The sequence below is a fragment of the Panthera onca genome, chromosome C1 (assembly GCF_046562875.1).
Source record: "Panthera onca isolate mPanOnc1 chromosome C1, mPanOnc1 haplotype 2, whole genome shotgun sequence".
NCBI lineage: Eukaryota > Metazoa > Chordata > Mammalia > Carnivora > Felidae > Panthera > Panthera onca.
Window position 1 is genome coordinate 129,811,359 of NC_138346.1, and position 27,161 is coordinate 129,838,519.

Genomic DNA, 27,161 nt, shown 5'->3' on the forward strand with positions numbered 1-27,161 from the left:
AGCAGGTGGTGGGCCATATTTGGCTCATGAGCTGCAGTTAGTGACCCCTGTGTTACAGCCCAAAGATGATGATTAGGCCTAGGGAATGTAGTGAGTCTGTGTTACCACTAAATGATCTCAGCTGTAATGGAACCACCCTGTGGCCTTTGGTAGTAGTGTTATTTTATTTTATTTTTAAAATTTTTAGTAGCACTAATTCCTGTTTAGGCCATCATGATGATTTAGCTACAAAATGTTCTCTATGCCACCAAAACCGAATTATCTGTATTTGACATTATTTTGTTCTGTCCAAATGAATATCAAAAATATATGCTCAAAAAGCAGACTTCACCTATTTGGGTATCTGGTTTCATTAGGTTTTATTATAATGTTTATTGGAAAGGACTATGAGACCCAAAGAATCCAGGCCAGTAGTCAACCAACATCAGCAGAGATAATTTTATAGTAAGTGATGGGTCTTTGTTCTCTTGGAGCATTTTCTTTCCAGCAGTATTGCCATTTGTGCTTGTTATTTATTCTGAAATTTCCTCCTTGGAGAGCACACCAAGAAAACCAGAAGGGGCAAAGGAAGACTAGGGTGGTGTCAAGAGTTGGCCCAAGGGTGAGCCTTCTTGGATGAGCCAAATATGGGAGTGACATTTTGGCTTTGTTGGCACTTCTTTGGCATTTTCTGGGTGTCCAAAGCCCGTGTCAGGGTCTACTTGAAACTGGTAGCCTTACAGACATACTACAAAAATAGCAGTCTGCAGAGCATCTCTGTGTTATCTATCCACATACATTTTTGGTGTTTTGGAGAAATTATTTTCTCTAAAAACAGTCTTTTCTTCTTAAAAGGCTTTCATTGTAAGTCTTTAATATGAAGAATTTGTTTATGGATATGAGATCCATGCTGACTTGATCCATCACCCCTGGGCTGTACTGAGTCTTATGGTACTGACCTATTCACATTAATCTCCCAAGTTGAAGCCAGTTCAACTCTCCCTGAATCTGTTGTATTATCTATAACCTTTCAAAATTGGCAGTTAAGTCAGTGTAGGGAACTAAACCGCAGTTTCCTGGCAGCAATAAAAGGAAGTAGGATACGGGACAGTGCTCAGAAAAACCACAGCTGTCATTAAATGGAGTCTTTCAGTAGCCTGTTTGATCCAGAAACATGTAAAAGCATTTCACGCATGACAAAGCATTAGTAAATATTAAACAGTATTCTCGTTCTGTTATTGCCTAGTGGGGATCAACCTCTCTCCTCCTCCCCTGGTTATATTTAATACTTGCTCGACATTTTTCTGGCATCCCTGACCATGCTTATAAAGAAGGAGAAATCATAGGCATGAAGAAGGGATAGATACCAAAATTTCCACCAACCAATAAGCATTACTCTGTTAAAACTAAATGCAAGTAACATTGTAAAGGCTGAATTAATGTTGGTTTCCCTGAACTTCTGTTGCAGACCCTTTGATCTATTGTGTTTTTCTTTTGTCCTTCTCCTTATATGAATAATAGTGCAACCAGGAGTGTTGAACCTGGCAGTGGTCGTTACTATGCTGACTCCAGCTTGTCTGGGTAATGTAGAGAATAACGCAAAAAATAAGTTTATTTTGGAACTGTTTATTGTATCGAGTCAAGTATATACATGGTTTCCTCTAAGAAAATGACATAATTAGTGAATTCTATAATAGTGAGCAAGCTTTAATTTATAAATTTAAACCTACTAGTTAATGTCATATGTACTACTTTTAGGGTATTTTTTTTTGATAAATTATTAAATCATAGGAATTATTACTTTGGGCTCTACAGTACAAAATAAACAGTGATAGAAGGTTGGCTATCCTTACAATGGAAGCAATAGAAGAAACTTTGTTTTTCCTCTTCACAAGACAGTAAGCAATAGCAGTGTAGTTGGAGAAATAAGAACGTCCTGCTTGAGGGGCATCTATGTGGCTCAGTTGGTTAAGCGCCTGACTCCTGATTTCAGCTCAGGTCATGATCTCAGGGTTCCTGAGATCCAGCCGTGCGTCAGGCTCCCTGCTGACAGTGTGGAGCCTGCTTGGGATTCTCCTTCTCCCTCTCTCTCTGTCCCTCCCCCCTCCCCCAATAAATAAACTTTAAAAAATAAAAATAAATAAAAATTGAGCTCCTCTAGCCTATCTCCCTTGGCTTATTGCCACACATTATTTGATGTGAGGAGAATGGAATTGGAAATTTCAGCAGAGAAAAATCCAGTGCAGGTGATGTGACCAGGAAAATTTTGAGAGTTACTGACTTTCTGGGAATCTAAGAAAGGCATTGGCAACTGAAGTTTTTGCTCTTCATTTAGAAAAAGTCATTACAGGTTGAGTGTATGTATTTTACTTTAAATAATTAGGAAAAAATGCCATATATCACTGATATGTAATTTAGAAAAATTAATTTGTTCTAGGTGATTTTTCTCTCATATACTCTGAATACCTGCTCATAATTATCAAGATCCTCAGAAACCATACTGTTTGATGGACACTTTGAGAAGAGTTTGGTGTTCCTCTATTCCAACCATTTAGTGTTCAACCCTTTCCTACAATTTCTTTCCAAGTATAGTCTGTGCTTACATGCCTCTTGTGATGAGCTCACCACTTCTGGACTCATTTGCTCGTTGCTTACCTTTGACTGTAGAAATCACTTCCTTACAACGAGTTGAAACCTGTTTGAGAATAATTTCGTAATGTCATTTGTTGGACACAAATAGAATGTGTGTCTTTCCTCTATGTGGTGACCCTTCAGGCATTTGAAGGTAGCTATTCCTCCAGCTTCAAGGTTTAAACATTCTTTACCTTAAGTGAAAAGAAACTTAATTTCGAAAGATGCTTTCATTAACTAGTTTAGGTGAATGCTAACCTGGATTAATATAAAGGTATAAAGTTATGCGTAAGTTAATGCTGAATTTCAGTCCAATATTATGGGCAGGGTGCAATGCCAACTGCTAACATCCCCACAGAAGAACTAAATGAGACAGTTTTATCTCCAAGTTATTGAGAAATCAATTTGGGGACTTCTGATTGAATTATGCATAGTATGTTTTTCTGATTCTAAGAATTATAAGGAAGATTTCAGATTTTAATTCCTTCATGTCAGAGTATTTAGAGTCTGGTAGCATATAGGGATAATTCCTTACTCTTATACTGCTTTATAGTTTCCATAATACCTTGATGATTAAGGAATGCTGTGAGATAGCCAGAAGGTATTATCTTTAAAAAATAAAGAAAAATAGAGATTAAATGTTTTGTGTGTGCTTTTTTAGTTAACAAGTGGCAGAGACTGATCTTGAATCTCCATTCAGAGCTTTTTCCCTCACCCCATGCTGTCTCATTTATAACAAGAATGCCTACTGTTGTTCTCCAGAGACGAAAGTTTCCTTCAGTTTGTTTTAAAAGCAAGAGGTATTTTTGTGTAGTATATTCACATACTGGATGAAAAGTATGATTTAGAACTTAAATGCTTTCCCCTTATTTTGTGGTGATGCTATTGGATAAGAATTGGTTATTTTTACAGAATCAAATAATAACATCGTGTATATTATTAACAATGTATAAGGATGATTTGGGCTTCAAAGAATTTCCTTAATGTAAATTAAGTATTAATTTACAAGTTAACGTATGGCAACATTTTTGGTCACCTTATAGAATCATGCTTAATACAGTCTATGCAAAGTTTTTGTTTGATTTAATTTGATGATGTTTCCTTTTTCCAGTTGTCTAGATGATGTGATTTTAGTCTCAGAGTTTAAATTCTTTTTTATTTTTAGTTTTTTATGTTTATGTATGTATTCTTGGGGGGGGGGGCGCAGAGGGAGAGGGAGAGAAAGAGAACCTTAAGCAGGCCCCACACTGTCAGCACAGAGCCAGATGTGGGACTCAAACTCACGAACCCATGAAATTCTGACCTAAGCTGAAATCAAGAGTCAGACACTTAACCAACTAAGCCACCCAGGCAACCCTAAATTCTCTTTTAGAGGTAAGGGGATTGGGGAGAAAAAGCCTGTGGTCTGAAACTAAGTCCTGGTTAGTTATCAGGGTGGATTAAGATGAGTTTTAAATATATGTGTTTGTATTGAGGTAACATTGGATGTGCATTACATAAGTCACTGGAGATAGGAGCACAGTGTGAGAACAGTCATTTTTCTCCTTTACGATAAACTTTGGGCTCTCCTGAGGAGAGCCTAATTTGAAGCACTGAGCAGAAGCATCTGACCTCTCTGTTACTTATTAGAATAGCACACTTTCTTCTGAACACCTTTGTCTAAGAAAACACTGAGTTTGGGAGCTCAGATTATCTGCTTCACAAGTGATTAGAATATTCCAGTGGGCCATGGTTTTAGTCCTATCCACATCTTTATATTTGCAATATCAATCTGCACCAAGTAGCCAGGCCTTTGAGGAAAGGGGGGAAAATGTCAAAAGTCACAAGTGCCCTAAATTAATGGGCTTTATAAATTGAAAAATTCATAAAAATAATACTGTCTTATTTTATATTCTTCCCCTCTTGCATCAATCCTATGAGAGAATTAATGTTCAGTGACATTAACATTGTATTCCAAGTACAATGCTATGCTTTTTGATATTTGTCTCATTAAATCTTCATGGAAGTTATGATGGTGACAGTTATCTCTCCTTTTTTTTTTTTCTTTTAAATAAGAAAACTAAGGACCAGAGATATAAGTACCCACCTGGGCCACCCAGCTCATAATAGAGCTTCCACCGTGGTTCAAGATATGCTTTTCCCGTTCTTTTCTCTAAAGAGTTTCTTGCCCAAGTGGCTAGTAAAGAATAAAAACAATGTTTTATTAAAGTCTGCTTTCCTATCCCGCAACCTGAAGCTGCAAACTTCTTGTACTTTGTTTCTTCTCCCTGGATAGTGATATCACCCAGAAAAAAATTCTGTCTATTATCGTACTCCAAATTTGCTCTTTTGTAGTCTCTAATGACTCACTGGTCAGAATCAACTCAGGGATCTGTTCTCTGATAGTGCATTAATAATATATACGCATTAAAGCTCCCTCTCAGAGAATATTTGAGCTTTGACATATTGAACACTGGTATTTTAAATTAATGCTGTTGCTATTGGTGCATTTTAAAAACCAGATAGCTTGGAAATAGTGCTTTATACATTACAAAATAGATCTGAGGCCGTAGGTAGTTTACTAAGCCAAAACTATTCCTGGCTTATTTAATTGTAGTAGGGGTTTGCATTGTATTTTCCAGTTATCATGACCTAAACATCTTTCAGATTGAGAAAAAACTAAATGGTTTTACAGGGCTTTGATCTACTAAGAAGGAACACTACAAAGCAATTTTCTAAATACCATGCAGACTTGGAATAATGAATTAGGAACTCTTCTGAATCCTTCCAGATAGGAAGTCTCAAGATTAAAATGATGCTTGGTGACAATGATGACTCTGTACATCGAGCTCTAAGCTTGCGTTATTGTTTCTGGTCTTGAAAATACTTTTTCATCTGTTTATTTAGCTGAGCCTTCTTTTTCCTCGTGGCATTAAACTTGTGCAAGCTGGTAAGTAGTCTATGCTAAGCCTTTTCCTCAGTACAGCTTATTTGGGCACATTTTGTATTATACACATACACACATTCTACACATACATGTTTACATATGATACATGCCCATATACGTGAGGCTCTTGCCATGAAGGTTTTACTTTAGGTCAGTGTAATAAAGAGCCTTAACTTTGGAACCACAAAGATCAAGAGCACCCACCCCTCTCTTGCCTCAGCCATTTGACAGATAGATCAATTAACAGATGGTGGGTTGTTCCCCCCCTCTTAAATGTCTGTGTGCTGGATGACCTCCAATTTCATATCCAATTGGATCTAGGGTGACTTTGTCGACAGAGGAACTTGTTCAAAGCCACAGGAGTGGCAAGTGGTAGGATTGATACTAGACCCCACATCCTTTTCAATTCCTGGCGATTCCTCTTCTTTCAAGGACAGTTTTTTTTATCAGGTTCCTTTTCCATAAAATGAGGGAGTTTACCTCTTTTCCCATTATCTCTGTCAGGAAAAGCTGCCACTTCCCTGTCTGGGGACTAGTGGACTTGGGGTAGAGGAGGAGAAGGAAAAGTCAGCCAGCCTCCAGTGATCTTAACAATAACAGCCATTATTCCACCATCTATCTGACATTAATATATTGCTCACTGTTGACATTGCAGATATATTTTCAGCAGGGCACTCCTGAATACTTGATACTGGCTTGAAACCTTATAATTGTAGGATAGAATGAAATCCAATGTGAATTAGAAATTTAATTAAACTTCTTGCTTGTTTAATTGTTTAATGTGTTGCCCAGTCTAACTTGAAATTCCATATTCAATTATAATGAAACTCCCCTTAGACTGAGTTTATTTGGAGGGTTTAAAAATGACTCTAAAAGGTATTGATGCTTTAAGAGAATCCTTGGCTTTATAAAATTTCAACATAAGAGATTGAGTGTTTTAGTATTAGGTTTGTATTGACTCTTGATATTGACACAAGTCTAAATGTGCAAAGCCCACAAAAGCTAAATCCCATGGGCTTATGTTTAATTTAAAATATGGCTAGCTGGCCATTTTGAATGTACTGGATAGGTTGACAATCTGAATACCTGACTGGTTGGGGAATAGTCAAATATTAATTTTAAATGTTTATTAGTAGACTATTTGCAGTTGGTTTTTAAATTTATTTGGAAAGTGAGAATTCACACTTATGTAAAATTACCAATAAGCCTAGTTTCAGAAAGGTGTTTGGAGGTTAAATGCCTAATGATTAATTTATGCTTTAGTAATATTTTTAATAATTTTGAGGAAAGGTAAGACAGCTGAGAATGTTAGTGATGAATAGTAATGAAGGTTTAAAGATTCTGAGATTTGATAGTGGAGATCATATTCAGCATCCAAAAAACAGAAAAGGAGAACAAATGGAAAAGACAACTTAGTGAAGTTCACTGAGTGCTGGACAAGGAGAAAACTGGTAAGGAAGGACCCAAGTTCTACCACCAACATGGCCGGAGGACCCAGGCAAGGCAAAGATCCTCTTTTTTTCTCTAGAACTTCATTCATCTTAAAGAGAGGGTTTAAAAATATTTGTGATCTATTCTTTTCTGACATCACTAAGAATTCTGCTCTTGTGTAGGACTCTGTGCAGCCTATTTCTTGAATATGTTGAAGACTTGTTGAATGGATGAAGAACATGGGGGAGGAGTGGAAGCTCAATGTGATACAATATTAATAGTGTACTCTCATCATCTTTTATTTCTACCCAACAGTTATGACATTTTTTTTTCTTGTGCTTGTTCTCTTTTGGTTCACAAAAATAGGTATGCTCTGTGTGTGTGTGTGTGTGTGTGTGTGTGTGTACATACTAGATGATGATAGTGTGATCCCTTTGGGAAGATGAATGTTTCATGCCCTAAAGGTGATGATATGCTTTAAATTCTGTGTATCTATAAACCATCAGGAAAATTCAATAAGTAGGACTTATTCCTTCTGTGGAAATACAGCGGTGATAAAGTAATACTCAAAATTAACTTAGTTTAATTATAAATGAAGGCATTGCTTACATTCAAAATTAATAAAGAAATGAGATTGATAGTCTATGCTCATTCAGTAGAACACATCATCTTTTAAAGCCAAAGAAATTATCTATGAACCTTTGATCAAAAAGCACAGATAGAGTGTGATCCAGGAAACTTGATTACTACTAGTTTTTAGTGCTTTTTGATATTAAAAGCAGAAGAAGCCAGAGCATTATTGAGTGGAGAATTGATTGATTACTTTAATCAATGACTTCTTCAGAGACAGTTCTGAGACATGATTGGGAAAACCAAAATGAGCTAACCGGCCATTAGTGGTCAGCACTGCTCCATGAAAAGTATCCGCACAGGACCTGCAGTCAAAGCACAGAGAGACTTTCTGGGAGAATTGTAGCTTTGTGTGAAGATCAGACCTAAGTAGAGTTTAATAAAATTCTGCTTTGGGGTGATTTGTTTATCTTCTGTGAGCAGTTTTTTTTTAATAGATTGATTTATTTATCTATTTATGTACTCCTCTAGTGCTTTTCCTCATCTGAACCAAAAGCACTTTGCAAATATCAGAGCTCAAATTTTAAAAAGACCATTGATTTTTTTTCCAACAGCCCTGAAGGTAGACTGTCACAAATCATCATTTATTTGAGATAGGGATATTGATAGCATATATTAAAATCTTTCATTAGAGGGTTTTCTTTGTTTTTTGTTTTTTGTGGTTTTTTTGGTCCAGCAATAACCTAAATTCAAATGACTTTTGTGTTTGCCTTCATCTAATCAGAATTGCTATTTGAAAGTACATACTTCCCCAGGACAATGTGGTTGCCGTGTTGCTATAAGGGAAAGGAAGAGCGTGTCAATAAAATTATCATTGAGTGAGAGTATTCCTTTATAGCCAAAGAGTTGCACAGGAAACCCAAGAAGCAGGCTCTGATTAGCTATTGAAATTTGCCCAGCATGACCAGCGTTTTTAAAGTTTGGTCTGAAGTCCATAAGCCATGAGTGGCTTGTTCACCTCCCCACTTTTTCTTCACATTATATTGCAGGCTCCCATTTATCATTCGTCATTTTTAAGGAAAGTTCAGTTGAAGTATCATTAGTCCTTGATTCAGATGACCACTTGTGAGGCTAAGACCCTGCCCAGTGGGGACACCAGTTATGTGGAATCAAGAAGAAGGAAAATACAAAGTCTTCATAATTTATTTTTGGGCTTCTGTTAGCCTCTCCACTGGCCTTCTGCTGCCTGCACAGCCACTTGGAAGCCCCTAACAGGCTCGTAAGAGTGTTCTTTCTAAATTGCTTATCTCTAAAGTTGCATCCCTGACTCTTGTGAGCTTTATCTTCGATTTCAACTGTGTTTTTCATTCCCAGTGTTACTGCCTCAGTTTGCATCTTGACACTCCTCTGCCTAGCCTGTTGCAGTAGTCTCTGAAGCCATCTCCCTGGCTCTAGTCTCACCCTTTCTATGACATAGCTGCCAGAGTTTTCCTTCCAACGTGCTAACATAATCTGGCTATGTGCACACAGGCCTTATGTGGTCACTCCCTGCCCACAGAAAAGATCAGACTCCTAGAGCACATGCAAGCAGCATCTACAGTCCAGCCCATGCCCAACTCGAGTGCTGCAACCAGACTGCACTCCTGCAGGCTGCCAGCACATGCCACCCTGCTTTATTCCTCTGGACCTTTGATCACAGTGTCCTTTACTTGCCTGAGACCTGTCCTCTCCTGAGGTCGACAAGGGAATGGCTTTTCATCTTTCAAGACTCAGATCCAAGACAGGTGCTCTCTTTTCACACCCTCATGCCCTGCCTCCCTTCTGCCTATACTATAGGATTGACCAATCTCTTCTTTATTCTCCACTGTATCTTATACCTTAGGGGAACGCTTTACTTCTTTGTGTGTCTTCATCCTAAATTGAAAGGAGCTTAAGGGCAGGGGCCATGCTTCTCACCCCCAGCATAGTGCTTGATGATGTATGTTTGGCATTTAATAAATACTGTTCATATAAAAGAATGACTGGAGAAACTGAGTAACAGTGTAAGAGGAAGTGCCATATAATTTTAGAGAAAAGAAGATTATAGGGGCTACAGTGATCTAGGAAGGTCTCAAAGCATGGAGCCTAAGCTAAGGGATGGATAGGATTTGGAGTTGTGGGAATAAGGAGGAATAGTCATGACCAGGGACAATGGTTTGAAGCTGAGACCAAAATGAACATTTTAAAATACCTTGAATAAATGGGTCTCTTGAGTTTATGATGGGATACTATAGTTAGAGATATAATTTTCCCATTTGAAATGTTTCTGTTGCTCTTCATAACCCACATAATAATTTTCAAACTCCTTAGTTCTGGGTTGTAACGAGTCAAATCAGAGCTCCTCCCGTTAATAGCTTCATGAGCTGGGGCAAGTTGCTGAACTTTATTTTCTAAGCCTCATTTAGGACATCACAAAGTGGAGACATAATATCTACCTTACAGTATTTAAATATTATAACATTTAAATAAAGTAATACTATTTAACATTTATTCTGTATTATCATGTATCAGGCACAGTGCACGTTTTTTTGTGTGCATTCACTTATTAAACTTTTATATCAGCTCCATGTTGATATTGTTTTCTACTTTTTTTTTAATGTTTATTTTTGAGAGAGAGAGAGTTCACATAAGCAGGGGAGGGGCAGAGAGAGAGAGAGAGGGAGGGAGGCACAGAATCTGAAACAGGCTCCAATCTCTGAGCTGTCAGCAAAGCCCAACACGAGGCTCAAACCCACAAACCATGAGATCATGACCTGAGCCAAAGTTGTGTGCTTAACTGACTGAGCCACCCAGGTGCCCCAGATATTGTTTGGGTTCTTTCTTTGCAACATTGAAAACGTGGTGGCACCACTAACGAATATGGAAAAATGGAAGATCGCAAATTGTTTTGGGGGTTGGGAAGGAACAAGCTTGTCGTAGACCGTGGCTGACAGCAATGTTGTACCAGTGTGCCCTCTGGTTCAAGGATGAGTTGGGTCTACTAAGTTATCAGCTGGTCCATGAAGCTGCTGTGTGCCCTGTAGTCTGATGTAGCTTCAGCTCCCAAGCTAAACATTACCCTGAGACCCCTTGTGATACTGAATGCCTCTTTCTGGGAGTTGGCATTGGACAGGGAAAGGGATGGTGAGAATGAGGACATCCTGGGGTTGGAGCTCTGAATTCACTGGTTTTTATATGACCATGCCCTGCTGTGGACCATCCCCATGTGCTAGGGCTGCTCTTCTGATCATTATCCTGGCATGGGCCAGATGGAAATTCCCCAAAACCAAGTCCCCTAAAGATTTTCTCTTTTCTGTTAAACTCAGGATCATAGAAGATAAAAGTTAGAAGCATTAATTTTGGAAATCAATAGACAACATTTGAATCACGACACTTAAATTTTCTAGTTAGGTGACTCTCAAACTTTAAGCTCTCTGAGCCTCAGTTTCATAATCTGCAAATGGAGATGATAATGCTTATTTCATAGAGTTGTTGTGATGTTGAATGAGAAAATATGAGTAAAGCAAGTGTCAGGATTTTCCAGAGATCTTAAGGACTTAGAAGTTGCTGATACTGACAGTTTTAGTTTCTCCTCCCAGATGAACGCAGGCCCAGGGTTCTGGCCAGAGTTGCTGTGCTGTGGCTGGGAGCCATCCACAGGCTTTCATGCATGAGGCCAAAACACAATCTGTGAGAATAGAAGGAAATTGAACCAAGTTACCTATCTTAACTGACCTGGCAATCTGAAGGACTCGGCTCAGAGAGAGAACCCAGTTGTAAGCTGACAGAAGAAACAGGAGTGCATGTGGAGGATGGTTGCGAATGGTGGAGAACTCACTGGGAGCTTAGGTGATGATTACAGCTTCCCTTTCCCAGACTGCATGGAAAGAGAACCCTGAGAGCGTAGGCATAAGTTGGGCTGAGCCCACAGGCTGTGGAAGTAATGTAGGCCCGTGATGCTTGTGACTAGAAGGGAAGCAAGGCCCATGGGAGGGACTTGTAAAGGAGGATGGTGTGCGTCATGCTGCTGTTCACCCCTGGCCTCACCTAGCATTGGGGTTTGGAAGACTCTGTATATTCAAGCAGGTCCCCTTTCCCTCACAAAACAACTCTTCAAGGTCAGGATTTCATTGTATATTTATTACACATTGGTTAGAGCATGGAAGGTGCTCAGATGTTTTTTTGAGATGCCTCCATTTGCTGGAGTGACTTGATATTTTTTGAGGGTGATTGTGTGTTTTTTGTTTTTGTTTTTGAGGTAGACTGGCACATGTGTCTATTTCAAGCCAGTGAGACTGTTTGAATTTTTGTTTTAGGAGTAGCTACTTGAGTTTCACTGTTCTGTATGCCTTTGGCCTCATTTGGGAGTTTAAATTATTTCAAAATGGATAGAGACTGTAGGACAGAGAATCCCAAATCACAGTACAATTTGAAGTTCATTGACAAGAATAGTGAGAAAAGTGTGCTTTGCAGAATATTTTACCCTGAGTTTCTGTAATGTAATTAGTTTTGAAGGGAGCAGGGGGAAACCAAAATTCAGCACAAAGGCAGGAATAGAGGATCAATCTAATACTTCACGGTGGAGAATGAGGCTGTGTTTGGGCTGTTCTGCATATTCTGATACTCTTAAGCACAACTGACTCCACAGAAAACACTGTCTCCCTCTTGCTATCTGTTCTTTGGGACACCCAGAGAGTAATAGCAGGCTTGGATTCATTTTCTGCAGAAATAGTTGGGAAATTCTATCACCCAAATATTTGGAGATGTAAAGTAGTAGGGAAGGGCGGTCCTCAGCCATTCTGTGGCTGGAGGAAGCCAGGAGTTTACTTGGGTTTCCTGATTATTTTGTGTTGTTTGATGTCAAGGCATCGTCAGATTTTCTTCAGTCTTGGGGATAGACTGAAGAAGCATGAGTTTTTTTCCTCCCTGGAAGGTCGCCTTGATACCATTAGGGGCAGTGTTGTGTTTTCCCTTGTGGGGAGAGCGATGCGTTTGTGTTTCTGTTTCCCCATCCGCCGTAAGGGGAGAGCACAGCTTCCATTTTGTTTCTCTCCTTGAAGGTCAGGTGTGTTTGCTGCCCTCTGGAGCCTCTGTTTTCCTTATCTATCCTGCCTTTTTCTGATTCTGCTAATCCTGCACTAGTTCCCAACAATGGAGTGCCTTGCCTTCTCAGTGCTACTTATCCATTGTTTCCAGTTTGAACGCTGAATCATTTCCCGGGGTCCTAGACCTTAGCAAAGGTCATTGGCCATGTGGTTCTAATCTGTCAGCCTCAGTAGCCCCTGATCTGCTCCAGAAAGTTCTTTAATACAAGGAAGGACACACAGCAGCAGCCCATACCTTGAGATCATCTTTCTTTAGTTATTCTACTGAATGTACACTCCCCCACCCCCGTCGAGATCTATATAACTTTTGTTACCTTTTTGTTTTCATGTGCCCTGATTCAATTCTTGGTGCCTAAATTTGGTCTAGAAGCATGAACCCATCAATGATTTTCTTGTCCACCCTAGAATTTGGGGCATCAACTGTCAAGCTGTTCACCTGAACAAGTCCTTACTCTACCCAGCTTATACTTTGAACACCAATCCCTTCTCTCCTACTTTAATAAAAGTTTTCCTTGCACCTGCTCTGAAATGGGGACTCTGATGAGCCACCTGTCCTCCTGTCTCCAGTTCTTGTGTTTTGCTCCCAAAGCTGTTCTGTGATTGCTTTCACATAATTCTCCAAGTGCTGTGCAAGTTCTTCCCTCCTGCACAAGTTGTCCATGTGAGAGTCTTTATGGCAAGTGAGTGAGTATGGCATGCATGAGTCTTTATGGCAAGCTGGTAGAGGACAGGCATCTTCACGATGCAGAAGTTCCACAGGGCCTAGAATAGACCAAACCACCTTAAAAACCTTTATCAGTCATCTGTTTTGTCACGGTAGTGTTAATAATGAATATGCCTTTCCCTCTAGTAAGTATATTTAATGTTTTAAAGTACTCTTGTGGAGTGTAGGTTTTGGTTTTGATAAAAGATCCTAGCTTCAATTCATGCCAAATTTATACTGAAATCCTGCTCAATTTACACTTGTGTGTGGAGTTTAGTATAAAACAGAGACTTGAAATGCAAAGTTAAAATGATTAAAAAAGGTGTTTTCATCTATAATCATCACAGAATTTGAAAAGGAAATCCCTATGAGGCTTGTCAGATTATCTTTCAGATTTCCTTCTATTGTTCCCCAGTATTGCTTTGGAGCAATAGCATCTCCATTTCCGTATGCTTATAAAACACATTAATTCACCAGCAAACTTCATATTATCAGCCACAATTTAGAATGTGCTACAAGAACTTAAATTCACCATGCCAACTCAGTACTCCTAATTCATTTTATCTTCAGTGTTTGAATTTAGGGTACAGATTTATTGGACCAGAGAATGAGAAAATCCAAATTCCCTAAAACCTATCCCTTACATAGAATACCTAACACAGTGGGACATGTCTTGGTGTTTAATCCTGAAAATTGAGAGTCTCTCTGCCTGTAGGCCCCTCTCTCTTTCCCTTTCTCACTCACTCAGTATCAAGAGTATAAACAGTATATTTTAATGGAAGAATTAAAGCAAGATAATCCAGATTAACTGGAGAGCTGTGACTGTTTGGGTGGGTAAATTCACTGTTCTATTCCCAGCTCTAGAAAGTGACTAGCATATAATACGCACTCAATTAATGTGTTGAATCTATGACTAAATAAATAAATTTTAATATGCTTATTAAATATCTACTACAAGAAAATCTTTATTTCCACTGATTCAGGATATGTGTGGGTAGGTCATGATTTTCTTCTGCGTTTATGAGGCCTTTGGGTTTTCCACTACATAGTTGTCATTTAAGCCAACGATAACAGTAAGAATAGATGTACCATCCAGCATTTGTATAATGCTTTTCACTTAATAAATAAAAGTTAATATGATATGTATATATATATGTTTTATTTTCAGGACAAATCTGAATGATAGAATAGGTACCAACAATTGGTGATTCTCCTTCCTTCTCCCACTCCTGGACCATGGCCTTCTATAGCAAGGATGACAGATATAATTCTTTGATTAGCAAAGAGACTAAAAATAGAAAGATGTTATATGCCAAAAGCCACACATCAAGTTTGCAACAAAGACCCAAATTACTTGTAGTCTGACATTTTTTCTACTTTGAACGTATTATAGATTTAACTGACTTTACATTTCGTTCAATATTTTCCTTGAGATGTCACAAATTCAGTGATGGATGTATATTTAAAATTACTATAAAGTCAACATTGAATGAAATAAAAAAGTGCATTATATAATAGATAAGACTATTTATTGGTATTTGAAACTATTCATTTCCCTAGATAAAAGACTGTACGTGATTTGGAATATAAAGAATAAGATTTGGATGTGATTTATAAATTTCTCTTTTGTGAAACCTTAGGAATAGGTGAAGGTGTCCCTTCTGAACTCTATTTTTTTAACTTGGTTTTTGGAGAACCTGTTGGTTTTTTATTTTATTGCCCTTTCCAATAGCTAGCAGTGTAATTAGTATGCTGTGGTGTTGAGTGAACAAATTATGAAAAAACAAGTAAGGATTTAGTATTGTTTACTGAAAGATTGTGTGAATAAGTTTCTTTGTACTTATTTATTAGCTATTTGGTGGATTTACTTTCACAATATATGATAGTTGACAATATAGGATATTCTGAAATTTTTCACGGTAACAAAAGAAAGGAAAACCCATAATTTAATGAAATTCTTAAAAAGGTATCTTATAGGAACGCCTACATTGAGGTAATAAAATGATCATATTTTGATATTTTGCCAAGACTTCTAAGTATGCCTTTTTAGAACTGGAGAATTCAGAATCACTTGAGACATTACAAAAACAACCTGGATATGCTGTTCTCATATTCTTAATATTCTTTAGTTGGTAAATCTCAAAGTATACCAAAACCTAAATTAGATCCATTTTCCAGCTAGCTTGGTGGTCTGTCCTGCATCATGGGGACTAAGTGGGGAATGGGGTCTCTATTTGATACAACTTTAGGTCTCTTTTGAGCTGTGGGATTTGTGCATTTTCTGATCTATCTTCAGTCCTCATTGGAGAAATGAGTTGCATAAGCTAATATCAGTTAAGATAGTAACAGCCTTGTATTTGTTATGGAAATTTCTTCTAAATTATAAGGACTGGTACCTCTAGATCTAGTATTTCAAGTTTTGGCACAAATGCTTGCCTTATCCATAGATAATTTTCGTATGTTTGGAATTAGTAATTGTTATATTGGAAATATATTTGACTAGCCAAAGCTTGATATCTGACTTCAGGCGAGATGAGGACTGTTTTAAGTGATGGTATGTGATGGAATACGTTCTGAAAGATGCCCCCATAGAATTGCTTTTGCTGAGCTGTACTTTAGAATGATGACCTGGGCTCATAGGAAGAAGAGGTGGAAGTGGCAGGTGCACACTTGTGTGTATAAGGATGTTGTTGAAGACATTGGCTACATACCACACTTCTATGAAAAACCCTTTTATGAAAACCTATCAGTGCGATTTTTCTTTCACTGTAGTGCCAGGAAAATATGTGTACTTATCTTAGAAGCTATCCTATTTTCCTCTTTGCTTTGGTTTCTGGGAAGTTTGGCACTAAATTTGTAACCTGTATTTAACAATAGGTTGTATCTTGGAATATATTTTATACACCAACTTCATTTTGCACTTATATCTTTAATCTTCTTTTGTCCTCCATTAAACTTTAATGCATTTGTTAAATGCCTGTTTATGCTAGGTGCCATGTATGATGCTAGGGATACAGTGATTAAATCAATTTGGTGGAGCCCTGGCCTCATGGAGCTTATATTATTTGGGGGAAGAGAAACATTAATAAAATAATCATTCAATAAATGTAAAAATTGATATTGTAAACAAGTACAGTGAAGGAACATTATGTGATGCTATGAGACTCTAAAGTGGTCCTAATTTCTCTTTTTTTCTGTGTTATACCCTCTATAGTAACAGAAATTCACATATGTACATATGTATTGTTTACAGTATACCTTTATACTTGTATTTTCTTGTAAAACCTCTTCTTGAATACAATTAAATGGCTGATTATTCTTCCATTATGTGGAGGTACCACAATATATTTGCCCAATACCTCATCATTGGATATTTAGTTTATTTACAGGTATTCACTATTATAAACAAAATGTTTTAATTTTTACTGTTTTGCAAACCAGGGTTTTCTAGTGGGTGATGTATTAGCAAGAAAAAAAAAATACATCTCACCCTCCTCCCCCCCACCCCCACACTCAAGAAATTTGGATAGAATCCTGTTTAATTAGTCAGGGATAGAAGATGTGACTGATAGCAAATAGAGCAGGAACAAATGCGACTCAGCTAGCTTTTCCTGCGCCTACAACTGCCAGTCCCTGTGTCTGCAGGAGTTCATGGGGCAACATCTTGCCTCTTCCAGAAAATTCAATTCCTGCTGTAGTGCTATGCTTTTATACTTGGGGCTAGCCTGCCATTTTGAAGCCCTAACAGTATGTATACTTCCATTTAAGGAAATATTTACAGATGATGAGCTCTGTTGGTTCATAGGCTGAAAGTAGCCTCACAAAAATCATATCCTAAGGAGGGGAGGGGGCGGTGTGGCAAGAAGGGAAGAGCAAAGCAATTAGTGTCCAGGAATGACTGTTCTAAACAGTGTGTTTGCTGTAGCCTTCCCATGTTCCAGAGCATCCATAGCTCTACATTTACATTTTCATAAAGAAAAACTGATTGAAGCCTGAACAGGCTTCTCAATCAGTTGTTTTTCTTTATGGATTTCCTGGTTGTATCCTTTGCCAAGTTTTCGATGGGTCAAATTTATCATTATAGTATCATTGATTTGTAATGGCTCCTTTTATACCAAGAATATGTTCACATATGTTGCAAACAATTCTGTTTGTCTTTGCTTTTTAATTGCCTTGTGATATTTTTAGCATAGTGATTAAGAGCAGAGGCTTTGCGACACATCTTTGTCTCAGATCCCGTTCAGTGACATATTATCTGTGTACTTTAGTCAACTTGCTTGTACATATTGTTGTGGTTATTTCTGTTGTTCTTTTCATTTCAAAAAGGCGTAGATGTAAAGAATAAATTGAATAATGCATGTTTGCTGTAGAAACTTTGGAAAACACAGATAACTTTTTAAAAAATCATGCATAATGCCTTTACCTCTTTTTCTCATTTTCACATAGGTATGTTAGCAAGTAGTTAAGTGTTATGTTAACCACAGTTATGGATACTGTTTAGTAACAAGTTATTTTCCTACAGTATATTGCAAATACTTTTCTTGGCTAATATGTATGTTCACGTTTTCATTTCTGATTGTTGTACGGTATTCGGTTGCATAGATGTGCTATAATTTCCCTGTTTCCTTATTTTTTAATTAAATCAATTCCATTTTTAATTATTAAAAATGTTATAATGAGTGCTCCATGATTATGTCTAATAAATAGAAATTTATGCCAAAGGGTTAGTAAATCTTTAAGGTTAATCTTTGGATATTCTGTAGCTTCATCTGCACTAAGTATTATGTGTTTTCTTTTATCTTTGTCTTTTTTTTGCCAGTTTGATATGTGAAATGGTATCTTATTTAAATCTGCATTCCTTTTGGTTACTACTAGCTCAAACATGTTTTATGTATTTGATTGTTTTGTTTCTTTTTTAATAAACTGCCCTGTTAATTTTTTTGCTAATTTTTCAATTAGGGTGTTCATTTTTCTTTTAAAAAAATTTTTTAGGGGCGCCTGGGTGGCTCAGTCGGTTGAGCAGCCGACTTCGGCTCAGGTCATGATCTCACAGTCCGTGGGTTCGAGCCCCACGTCGGGCCCTGTGCTGACAGCTCAGAGCCTGGAGCCTGTTTCGGATTCTGTGTCTCCCTCTCTCTGACCCTTCCCCATTCATGCTCTGTCTCTCTCTGTCTCAAAAATAAATAAACGTTAAAAAAAATTTAAAAAAAAATTTTTTTAAATGTTTATTTTGATAGAGCGTGAACAGAGGAGGGGCAGAGAGAGAGGGAGACACAGACTCTGCAGCAGGCTCCAGGTTCTCAGCTGTCAGCATGGAGCCCGATGCAGCCCTCAAACCCACAAACTGCAGGATCCTGACCTGAGCCAGAGTCGGATGCTTAACCGACAGAGCCACCCAGGCGCCCCATTCATTTTTTTTTTTTTTTCTCATACGTTTTCAAGAACACTTATATATTGCAAGGACATTAATCCTTTATTATACATATTAGAGATACTTTCCTACTTTTTTTTTAAATTGTTTTTGATTCAAGGAAAATTCTGTTTTTTAAAAATAAATACAGCCATTTTTTTTTTTTTACATTTAAAGATTATGTAGTCATCAATATTTTTTCAATTGCTTTTGTGTTTTTGTTGTTTTCTTAAAAAGAATTTCAAGTTTCCGCCTAAAATTTACATCCAAATGTAGAAATAAGCTGTATGACGGCAGCAATGTTGTCCATCTTATTCCTTGTTGCTGGCGGTGTTCATGGCATGTCATAGGCAGGTAATACATATTTGTTAAATAAATGACATCAGTCTTTAAAATTTATATCATTATAAAATAGTAGAAATGTAATTTCCTTAATCTGTTCAAAAAGCTGGGAATGCATTTTCTAAAATATATTTATAATGTGTTTTTTTTGTCCAGCACATTATTCCTTTCACCTACTGAATTCTTGATTATCTTTAGATCTCAGTCAAGCATTGTTTCTGTAGGAAAGCCTTCTGTGGTAATCTGTTCACAAGGTCACATTCCAAGCTGTTAAGTTTTCCTAACACTATCTTTGGCACACCTCTAGTTTCATAGTTGTTTATGGAATTATTTAGATACTTATTTTCCCCATCAATACCAAACAAGCACAAACTTGACTTGTTTCTTCTCATCACTCTACCCCACTGCCTAGCACATATTATGTATTTAATAAGTTTTTAATTTTTTTGAGTAGGCAAATAAGTGAACAAACTGTCACAAAAATCACATGGCAAGTGTGTGCACATGCTTGATCCCCACCAAGACTGTCTTCTCTATTTTTGGTCTTTCTGTTTGTCTTGTTGTCAATTCCATACAAATTTAAGAACATCCCTTTATTTTTTTAATAAGGTATTTTTTTAAATGTTCATTTATTTTGAGAGAGAGAGTGAGAGCAGGGGTGGGGCAGAGAAAGAGAGACAGAGAGAGGGAGAGAGAGAAACCTAAGCAGGCTCTGCACCATCAGCGCAAAGTCCAAAGTGGGGCTTGACCCTGTCAACCGAAGCATGAGATCATGACCTGAACTCAGCCATCCCTAATGACAAACCTTTATTTTATTTTATTTTTTTCATTTTTTAATTTAATTTAACTTTATTATTTTATTTTATTTATTATTTTTTTAATGTTTACTTTTGAGAGAGAGACAGTGCAAGTAGAGGAGAGAGAGAGAGAGAGAGAGAGAGAGAGAGAGAGAGACACAGAATCCAAAGCAGGCTCCAGGCTCTGAGCTGTCGGCACAGAGCCTGATGCGGGGCTTAAACTCAGAATGGCGAGATTATGACCTAGGCTGAAGTCAGAGGCTTAACCAACTGAGTCACCTAGGCGCCCCACCCTAATAACAAACCTTTAAAAAACATTTTAGTGTCTCTTAGATTACTTCCCACATACGTGCCTACAATAATTTGTCTTGGTTTTAAAATCTTCCTGATCACCCTCACACGTTTATTCTCCCAGGTGAATTTTATAATCGTTTCTCAAGTGAAAAAATGTGTGTGTGTGTGTGTGTGTGTGTGTGTGTGTGTGTGTGTGTGTGTGCGCGCGCGTGCGCGCGCTGGTTTGGGAGAAAGGAATTGTTTTAACTTTATAAATTGAGAGATTGTGTGTTTATAATATGCAAGCTTCTTATTCAGCACTTGGGTTATGCAGCTTTTATTTGCTTGAATACTTTTATTTTCCTCAGTGAATTTTTAAATTTTATTATTATAGAGCCTGAACATTTCATGCTAGGATTTTTCTTGGATGTTTTCACGCAGGAAAGAGTTACCTCAGCAGGCTTGGGTTTGCTGTCGTTTTAAGGGTCTGCTTACCTGGCTGTCCCTTGGCTGCCACCTGAGAACTTAGGTTTTGAAATGTGCCCTGTGGTGCCAAGTGGTAAGGTTATCTGGTGTGCCAAGGGTACTGAATTTCACTGTGCTAGCCTACCCACATTCTTTTTTTTTTTTTTTTTTTTTTTTTTTTTTTCCCACCATGTGATTTATGGTGAACATCTCCTTTCCTTCTGGGGGTTTTTAATGATTGCGGCTGATCATGATGGCAGAGTGTGTGACCAGCCTCTGAAAAAATCCTTGAACTTTGAGTCTCAAGGAATTCTGCTGTTTGAAAACACAACCCACATGTCCCTGCATTTCAGTGCTAGGGAACGTTGGAAGCTTAGAGATGCATTTTTCCAGATACCACTGATGTGTCTTTTCTGCTTCTTAGTTTCATTAGTTTGCATTTCTTCTTGTGGTGTTTCCCAGTTGTCCCAACAATGTCCTCTCCAAATGATAATTCTGTGTGCGGTTTTGTTTTGTTTTTTTTTTTTACAATATCCCTCCAAATTTATTTTTGTCATATTACATTGATCAGATCTTCGAGAGCAATGTTGAATAATATAATTGACATCAGCAAACTTTGCTTAACTTCAATAGGATAGTGATAGTGTTTAAAATTAAATACGTTTTTTTATTGTCTTTAGCTTGATATGCTTTATTATGTTATAAGGAAGTATCCCTCAGCATCTAATTTATTTAGAATTTCATCAGAAGCACATGGTACATTTTATTAAATGTCTTTTTTTGGCATCTGTTGAGATGATCCAGGGCATTTTTTTTGGTTCTTCTATTCATGAGATAAATTATTGTATTTTAAAATGTTATTTAAAAAGAGGTGTGGTGTAAGTACATATCTTGAAGATAATGCTCAGTTTCCCATTTTAAATGTTAAGCTCATCCAAAAACATTCTTACAGAAACACTTGGAAAAATGTTTGACCAAAAATCTGTGTATCCAATGGCCAGTCAAGCTGACACATTAAATTAACCATGTTGGTGTCACAGATGCTGTAGTAAACCTGACCGAGCCACCATTCTGTGAACACCTGATACTCATTTCTGAACTTTCAATCTTGTTTTTCCCCCAAACTTGGGTCACTTTCCCCTTTTCATCCACCAAGCACTGCTTATTCTTCTCACTTGCTCTGGTGTAGCCACTAATTGATCTCCTTTTTATTTCCTTTGTCTTTAGTTATATATTTTGGGTATTTCATGGATGTGTGTTTTTGTTTCTTTAACTCAATGGATGGTTTTCTAGGGATAGTAAGTATGCTTTTTATTTTAGCTCTTTCCTCTTTAAGTGGTAAATATTGAATATATAGATAGTAGCCTTTATTTATTCAACAACAATATGTATTTAATGTGAGACACTGAAGTAGGCCCTGGCAATATAAACATGAGTAACACAGAAATAATTTTCTGGTAGTAGGAAACACATGATAAGTGGTTACAATACAATGTAGTACTATAGTAGAGGGCTGGAAAAGTACTTGGAACCCAGATGAAATGATCATCTTTTTTTTTTTTTTTTTTTTTTTTTTTTTGAGAGAGAGAAAGAGAATGTGTGAGTGGGGGAGATGGACAGAGAGAGAGACAGAATCCTAGGCAGTCTCCATGCTCAGTGGGAAGCCTGATGTGGGCCTTGATCCCATGACCCTGGGATCGTGACCTGAGCGGAAATCAAGAATCAGACGCTCAACCGACTGAGCCACCCAGGCGCCCTGATAATCATTATCTTTATCAGGTGGACTCACAGAAGATTTTATCAAAGGAGTCACATTTTTATCTAGTCAAAAATGAGTAACTAGGTACATTCATAGCTGCAGGTTGAGGGAAACATTTTAGGCAGAATGAATGGAATACAAAAGTGCAGAATTATGGATGAGAAGAATATGTTTAAGAAATGTGAGAAGGTCTGTGTAACTTAGTATAAGGCTTATGAGTGGGGGGAAAGAGGCATACAAGAGGCATGCTAGAGCATAAAACACTTTGTATGCCGTTTGTCTCCATAGGCAATAGTAACCAGCAGAAGTCTTCAAGGGAAGGAGTGATATATTATTTTTTTAATGTTTATTTTTTGAGAGAGAGAAAGAGAGGAAGCAGGCTCTGCACTGACAACAGAGAGCTCCATGCGGGGCTCTAACTCATGAACCGTGAGATCATGACCTGAGCCAAAGTCAGATGCTTAACTGACTGAATTACCCAGGTGCTCCCATATTTTTAATTTTTGAAGGTTAATTCTGGGAATAGTATGGATCGTGGCCTTAAGTAGGAAGAGAAAGTAGGAGATGGAATAATTAAGAAGATCATTTTAACAATTTAGTTGAGAGATATTGTGGGCTTGAATTAGGTAGTGAGGAGAAAGAATGGAACCTGAATTTTTGAGTAGGTATGTTTAAGGTCAGAAATCAGAAATTGGTTATGGTTTGGGGGAGGAGAAATTGGAGCAGAGGAGAGGTTAAAGGAAAATGAATATGTAGAAGGTATGAGGGAAAGGGAAAAGCTCATTGCAACTTTGAAGATTCCAGGCTAGAAGATAGAGTGAATGTTGATGGATTAAAATCATAATTTGGTCAGAATCCGATATGTTAGGAAAGTTGTGGAGTTGAGTGTTGTATGTGTTGCATTTGAGATGCCTGAGGAGCCACTAGAAATGCAGATTCAGAGAATGGAGAAGAGACCCAAGCTAAGGGGAGGCACATGGTCCTCAATATAGCATGAAGCCAGGTGAGAAGAGGCGATGATCTAGGGAGAGTATGTCAAGTTAAAAGGTGGCCTGAGAGCATTGTATACCTGACCTTGTACATATTTGATTGACTGATTAATTGTATTAATAATGGGCCATGTATGAAGCAAAAGAAATGGGGACATTTCACTGAGAAATCTACAAGATTCTGTGCAGGTTCTCATAAGTAAACTGTCATGTATCAAAACAGGTTACTTAAATGGAGTCCGTCCTCTATGTAGAGCTGCATGACTGAACAAGTAAGCTAACCAATATTTGATCCTCAGTTCTCATCTGTAGATAACCCAACCCTGTATGGTCTTGCTGTGTTCACTCTTGCTTCACTACAAGGAATGCTCTTTATAGTAGCCACAGAGGTTTTTTTTAATTTTTATTATTTTTTTGTCAACTACAGGTGGTATTAACCTCTGTATAAGATCTCACCTCTTTCCTTGGCCCCTGCCAACCTCTCTTACTCATCTCTTATATCTGCCCTCTTAACTCATTGGGCCCTGGTGGAGGGATCCTTCTTTTCCTCTGGCCTTAGGTCCTGTGTACCTGGTGAGTACATAATCAATATGAAATGAATGAATGACTCTGCCTTCTAGGTTTCTTGTGAGAAGTAAATGTAAAAAAATTGTGTGAAGAGCCTGTTAATGTGCCTGGTTTGCAATAAATGCGACTTTGGATCATTTTTTTTCTTTTGTTATCCACCTATAGTTCTGATGTTTGTCTATATTTTTCTATTCCTGTATACCTTTCCAACTCTTCCCATCCAGCCAACTTACTGTCTTTGGTTTTTGCAGCCCCAGTGTCCATGTGTCCATGTGTGTTGACATCTCTCTTCAGTTGACACTTGATATGATTTCATCCAATACCCTGGACTTTTTCATACATGTCCTCTCCTGGGCAACCCCATTTGTTATTGTACTTGAATAGTTGTATATAGATTCCTGGTCTGAAGGACACTGAGCATATAATGGCCTTCCTGCATGAAATTCTCAGAATGGAAATCCTCTGGGGACTGGTCCCAAGACTACCAAGGGATTCTTAGAACTCATAAAGCACTGTCTTGATCACATCATTATTTTGTGAATTTGGAATCAACAGTTCATAAATGGTAGCCAATACTTATTGAACACTAACTCTGGGCCAGAGTCCTATGTACTTTACATACATCACCTCACTTTGTGAATTTGGTTTTATTAGTATTTCTGTGTTACACATACTAACTCGCCTAAGGTCATGCGTTTAGTGACTTGAAAGTCAGGACTTCGGCCCAGGTGGTCTAATTTCAGATTCCTGCACTCAACTATGCTTTTGTATTCTATAGTGCCCCCGTAACAGTTTCGGGGTCATAGAGTTAATGTCTATTCTTGAGTGTTTGATTTTAAATTTAAAATAATATGCAGTTACAGGTTTTTCTTTTTAATTTGAATTCCAACGTTTCTTTCCTGCCATGTACCCTACCATTTCAAGTCTCATTTCACTTATGGTGACTACTGTTAACAACATTTTTAGAATTTTTTTTTCTGTATTGTAAGACTTTTCTTCTTAACCTCTTAGTGTGATTCTCCTCTGAGCTTATGTCTTCTGAAAAGTCAGCTTCTCATGGTTAGTTGGTGAAATTAACTGATGGTTGAAAGACTGTCTATCACTTGAGTTGACCCTTAGAGAAAGATGTTGCACCTCTGTCCCAGGCAAGCTTCTAAAATTAATTAAATTCTTACTTGATTGGAACCCACTTAGTTTCCGAAGGAGACCTATGACAACTCCAGCCTGATGAATTCTTCCAGTTCCCAGGATTGAAGCTGTTACTTGACAATCCACATATGACTGTATCACCTTGATGTTCAGAAAAAAAATGAACAACAGGCCATCCTGGCTAAGGAAATGGGGTTTGATGCTCTTTCCAGTGCCAGAATCAAATGTTTTCTGAACAATGTGAGGAGATTTGTTTCTCGGCCCTTATCTTTTCTCTACTTGTCTATTCATGAAGAACTATAATTTTTAATCAGGAGCCCAAAAATACCGCTATGGAAGTGGCCATGCTTTTCAGCACGCAGCAGAACATTTTCCTAAAAAGTGAGGTCACCAGAAGCATTGAGCAGAGAAATCCCAGATGGCACTAATATTTGATTTCATTTTTAGCATGCTCATATTCAGCAGACGGATTGGAAAGCTGACCTCTCTGACACTTCTGCATCACTGCTTGCTACTCCAATTGCCTTTGCGAATGTTTTTTCATAAGGCTTCTCCTGGTACCTCGGAGATTGATGCCTGGTCTCCCGCCTGTGTTATGCTTCATTACACCAAGCCTCTGTGTGGTGGAGAGTTGCTGTATTCTATAAAAGGGGAAATCCTAGCTCATCAGTATCTCAAACTTTTCCTACACTCTCTCAAATTGCTTGTAACATCTTGGAGAGCACAGTCTTAGCTTTCCGGTGTACCTCTGATTTGTATCTGCTTTTTAACTTGTCCATTTCTAATTTTTCTGTTTTCTTCTGTGACATAAATTATGAATAATATAAAAAACACCTCTAGGAATGACAAGTTTGACTTTTTCCAACAGTCTAATTATATTAAGGTGAATATTGTTGAATTCCTCCTTGTACTGTTGCTTTGGGGCAGAAAGAACAGACCTAGGCTGGAGTGTCTGACTCTGCTGTTTCCTTTATTTTAGTGTTAGCCTCAGTTTCCTTGTTTGTAAATTAGTGATGTTATGAGCGCTGAGTAGTTAGGGTTGGTGTAATGAACATCGTGTGGTTGTCACAATGTTGGCACAGAGTCACTTTTGTTATTTTTTTATGTTACCTCAGTTATGGTAGTTTGTGGTATGCTTAATGTATTTTTTGTATATGCACAAAATAGAAGTAAAATATAAAACATAATAATTTTGTTTATTTTTTATTTGGATTGCATGGGAAGTGAATTGTTAAGGAGGAAGTTTTTAAACATCGGACTCATGTTTTGTTTCAAGAAGTTTTATAAAACTACTCTATTCACTTTTCTAGATCATTACACCATCCACTTACCTAGAGATGGCCTCTGTGGGAATGAGGCACCCTTTTCTCTTTCCTCCCACCCCCTCCATCTAGTTAATATTTCAGTGACGTGGCTAGCGAATCTGTCATGCAGCATGAACATCCAGCATGTTTTTTTGTGTTTTTCCTCGCAGGATGACCCATGTGGCCATTCTGTAAAGTTCAGTTCTGAGGAGGAGTAGTTTGCTTAAATCCTTACGTGTTGCTGCTTTGCACACAACCAGATTTTGGTGCATATTTTAATGCAAAGCCTACTTTTGGCTTAGAAAACATTGCATATTTAATAGCTTTTTTGCTTGAATCAGATCTCTACCCAACGTAATGCTGATGAATCTCGGTTTTAGATGACTGCTATTTTGTTGTGAAACTTTCTTGAAGAAGTTCCTTCTTTTCCTTTTTATAGATCGAACATAAGGCCAGACTACGCAGACTCCAATTTCCATGAGTTCAAGATGCACACCTTCAGTCGGGTTACATCCTGCAAAGTCTGCCAGATGCTCCTGAGGTAGGCTTGCCCAGTCCTGTTTCTCAGTTTAAAGGAGCTGGTGTAATTGCTCAGTGTCTCTGACTTTTCTAATGTACCAGCCAAAATGTTCTCAAGTGGGGAAATTGCCTTAACAGTTTCGAGTCAGTAGATCTTTCCTCAGCCTTGAACCTAGGAACTCCCTTCCAAGCCCCAGGAGGCCCTGTCCCTCGGCTAAGAAGAC

The 27,161-nt window shown here is 37.9% G+C and overlaps 1 protein-coding gene across 2 annotated transcripts in view; it reads left to right on the plus strand.

Annotated features, from left to right (window-relative positions):
• The window catches only part of VAV3 (vav guanine nucleotide exchange factor 3), a 362,968-nt gene that overhangs the window by 207,458 nt on the left and 128,349 nt on the right, over window positions 1-27,161 (plus strand). For both annotated transcript variants that reach the window (XM_060625198.3, XM_060625200.3), the window contains one exon: window positions 26,858-26,959. In XM_060625198.3, the coding sequence (XP_060481181.1) occupies window positions 26,858-26,959 (102 nt within the window). The remainder of the gene's footprint in view (window positions 1-26,857; window positions 26,960-27,161) is intronic.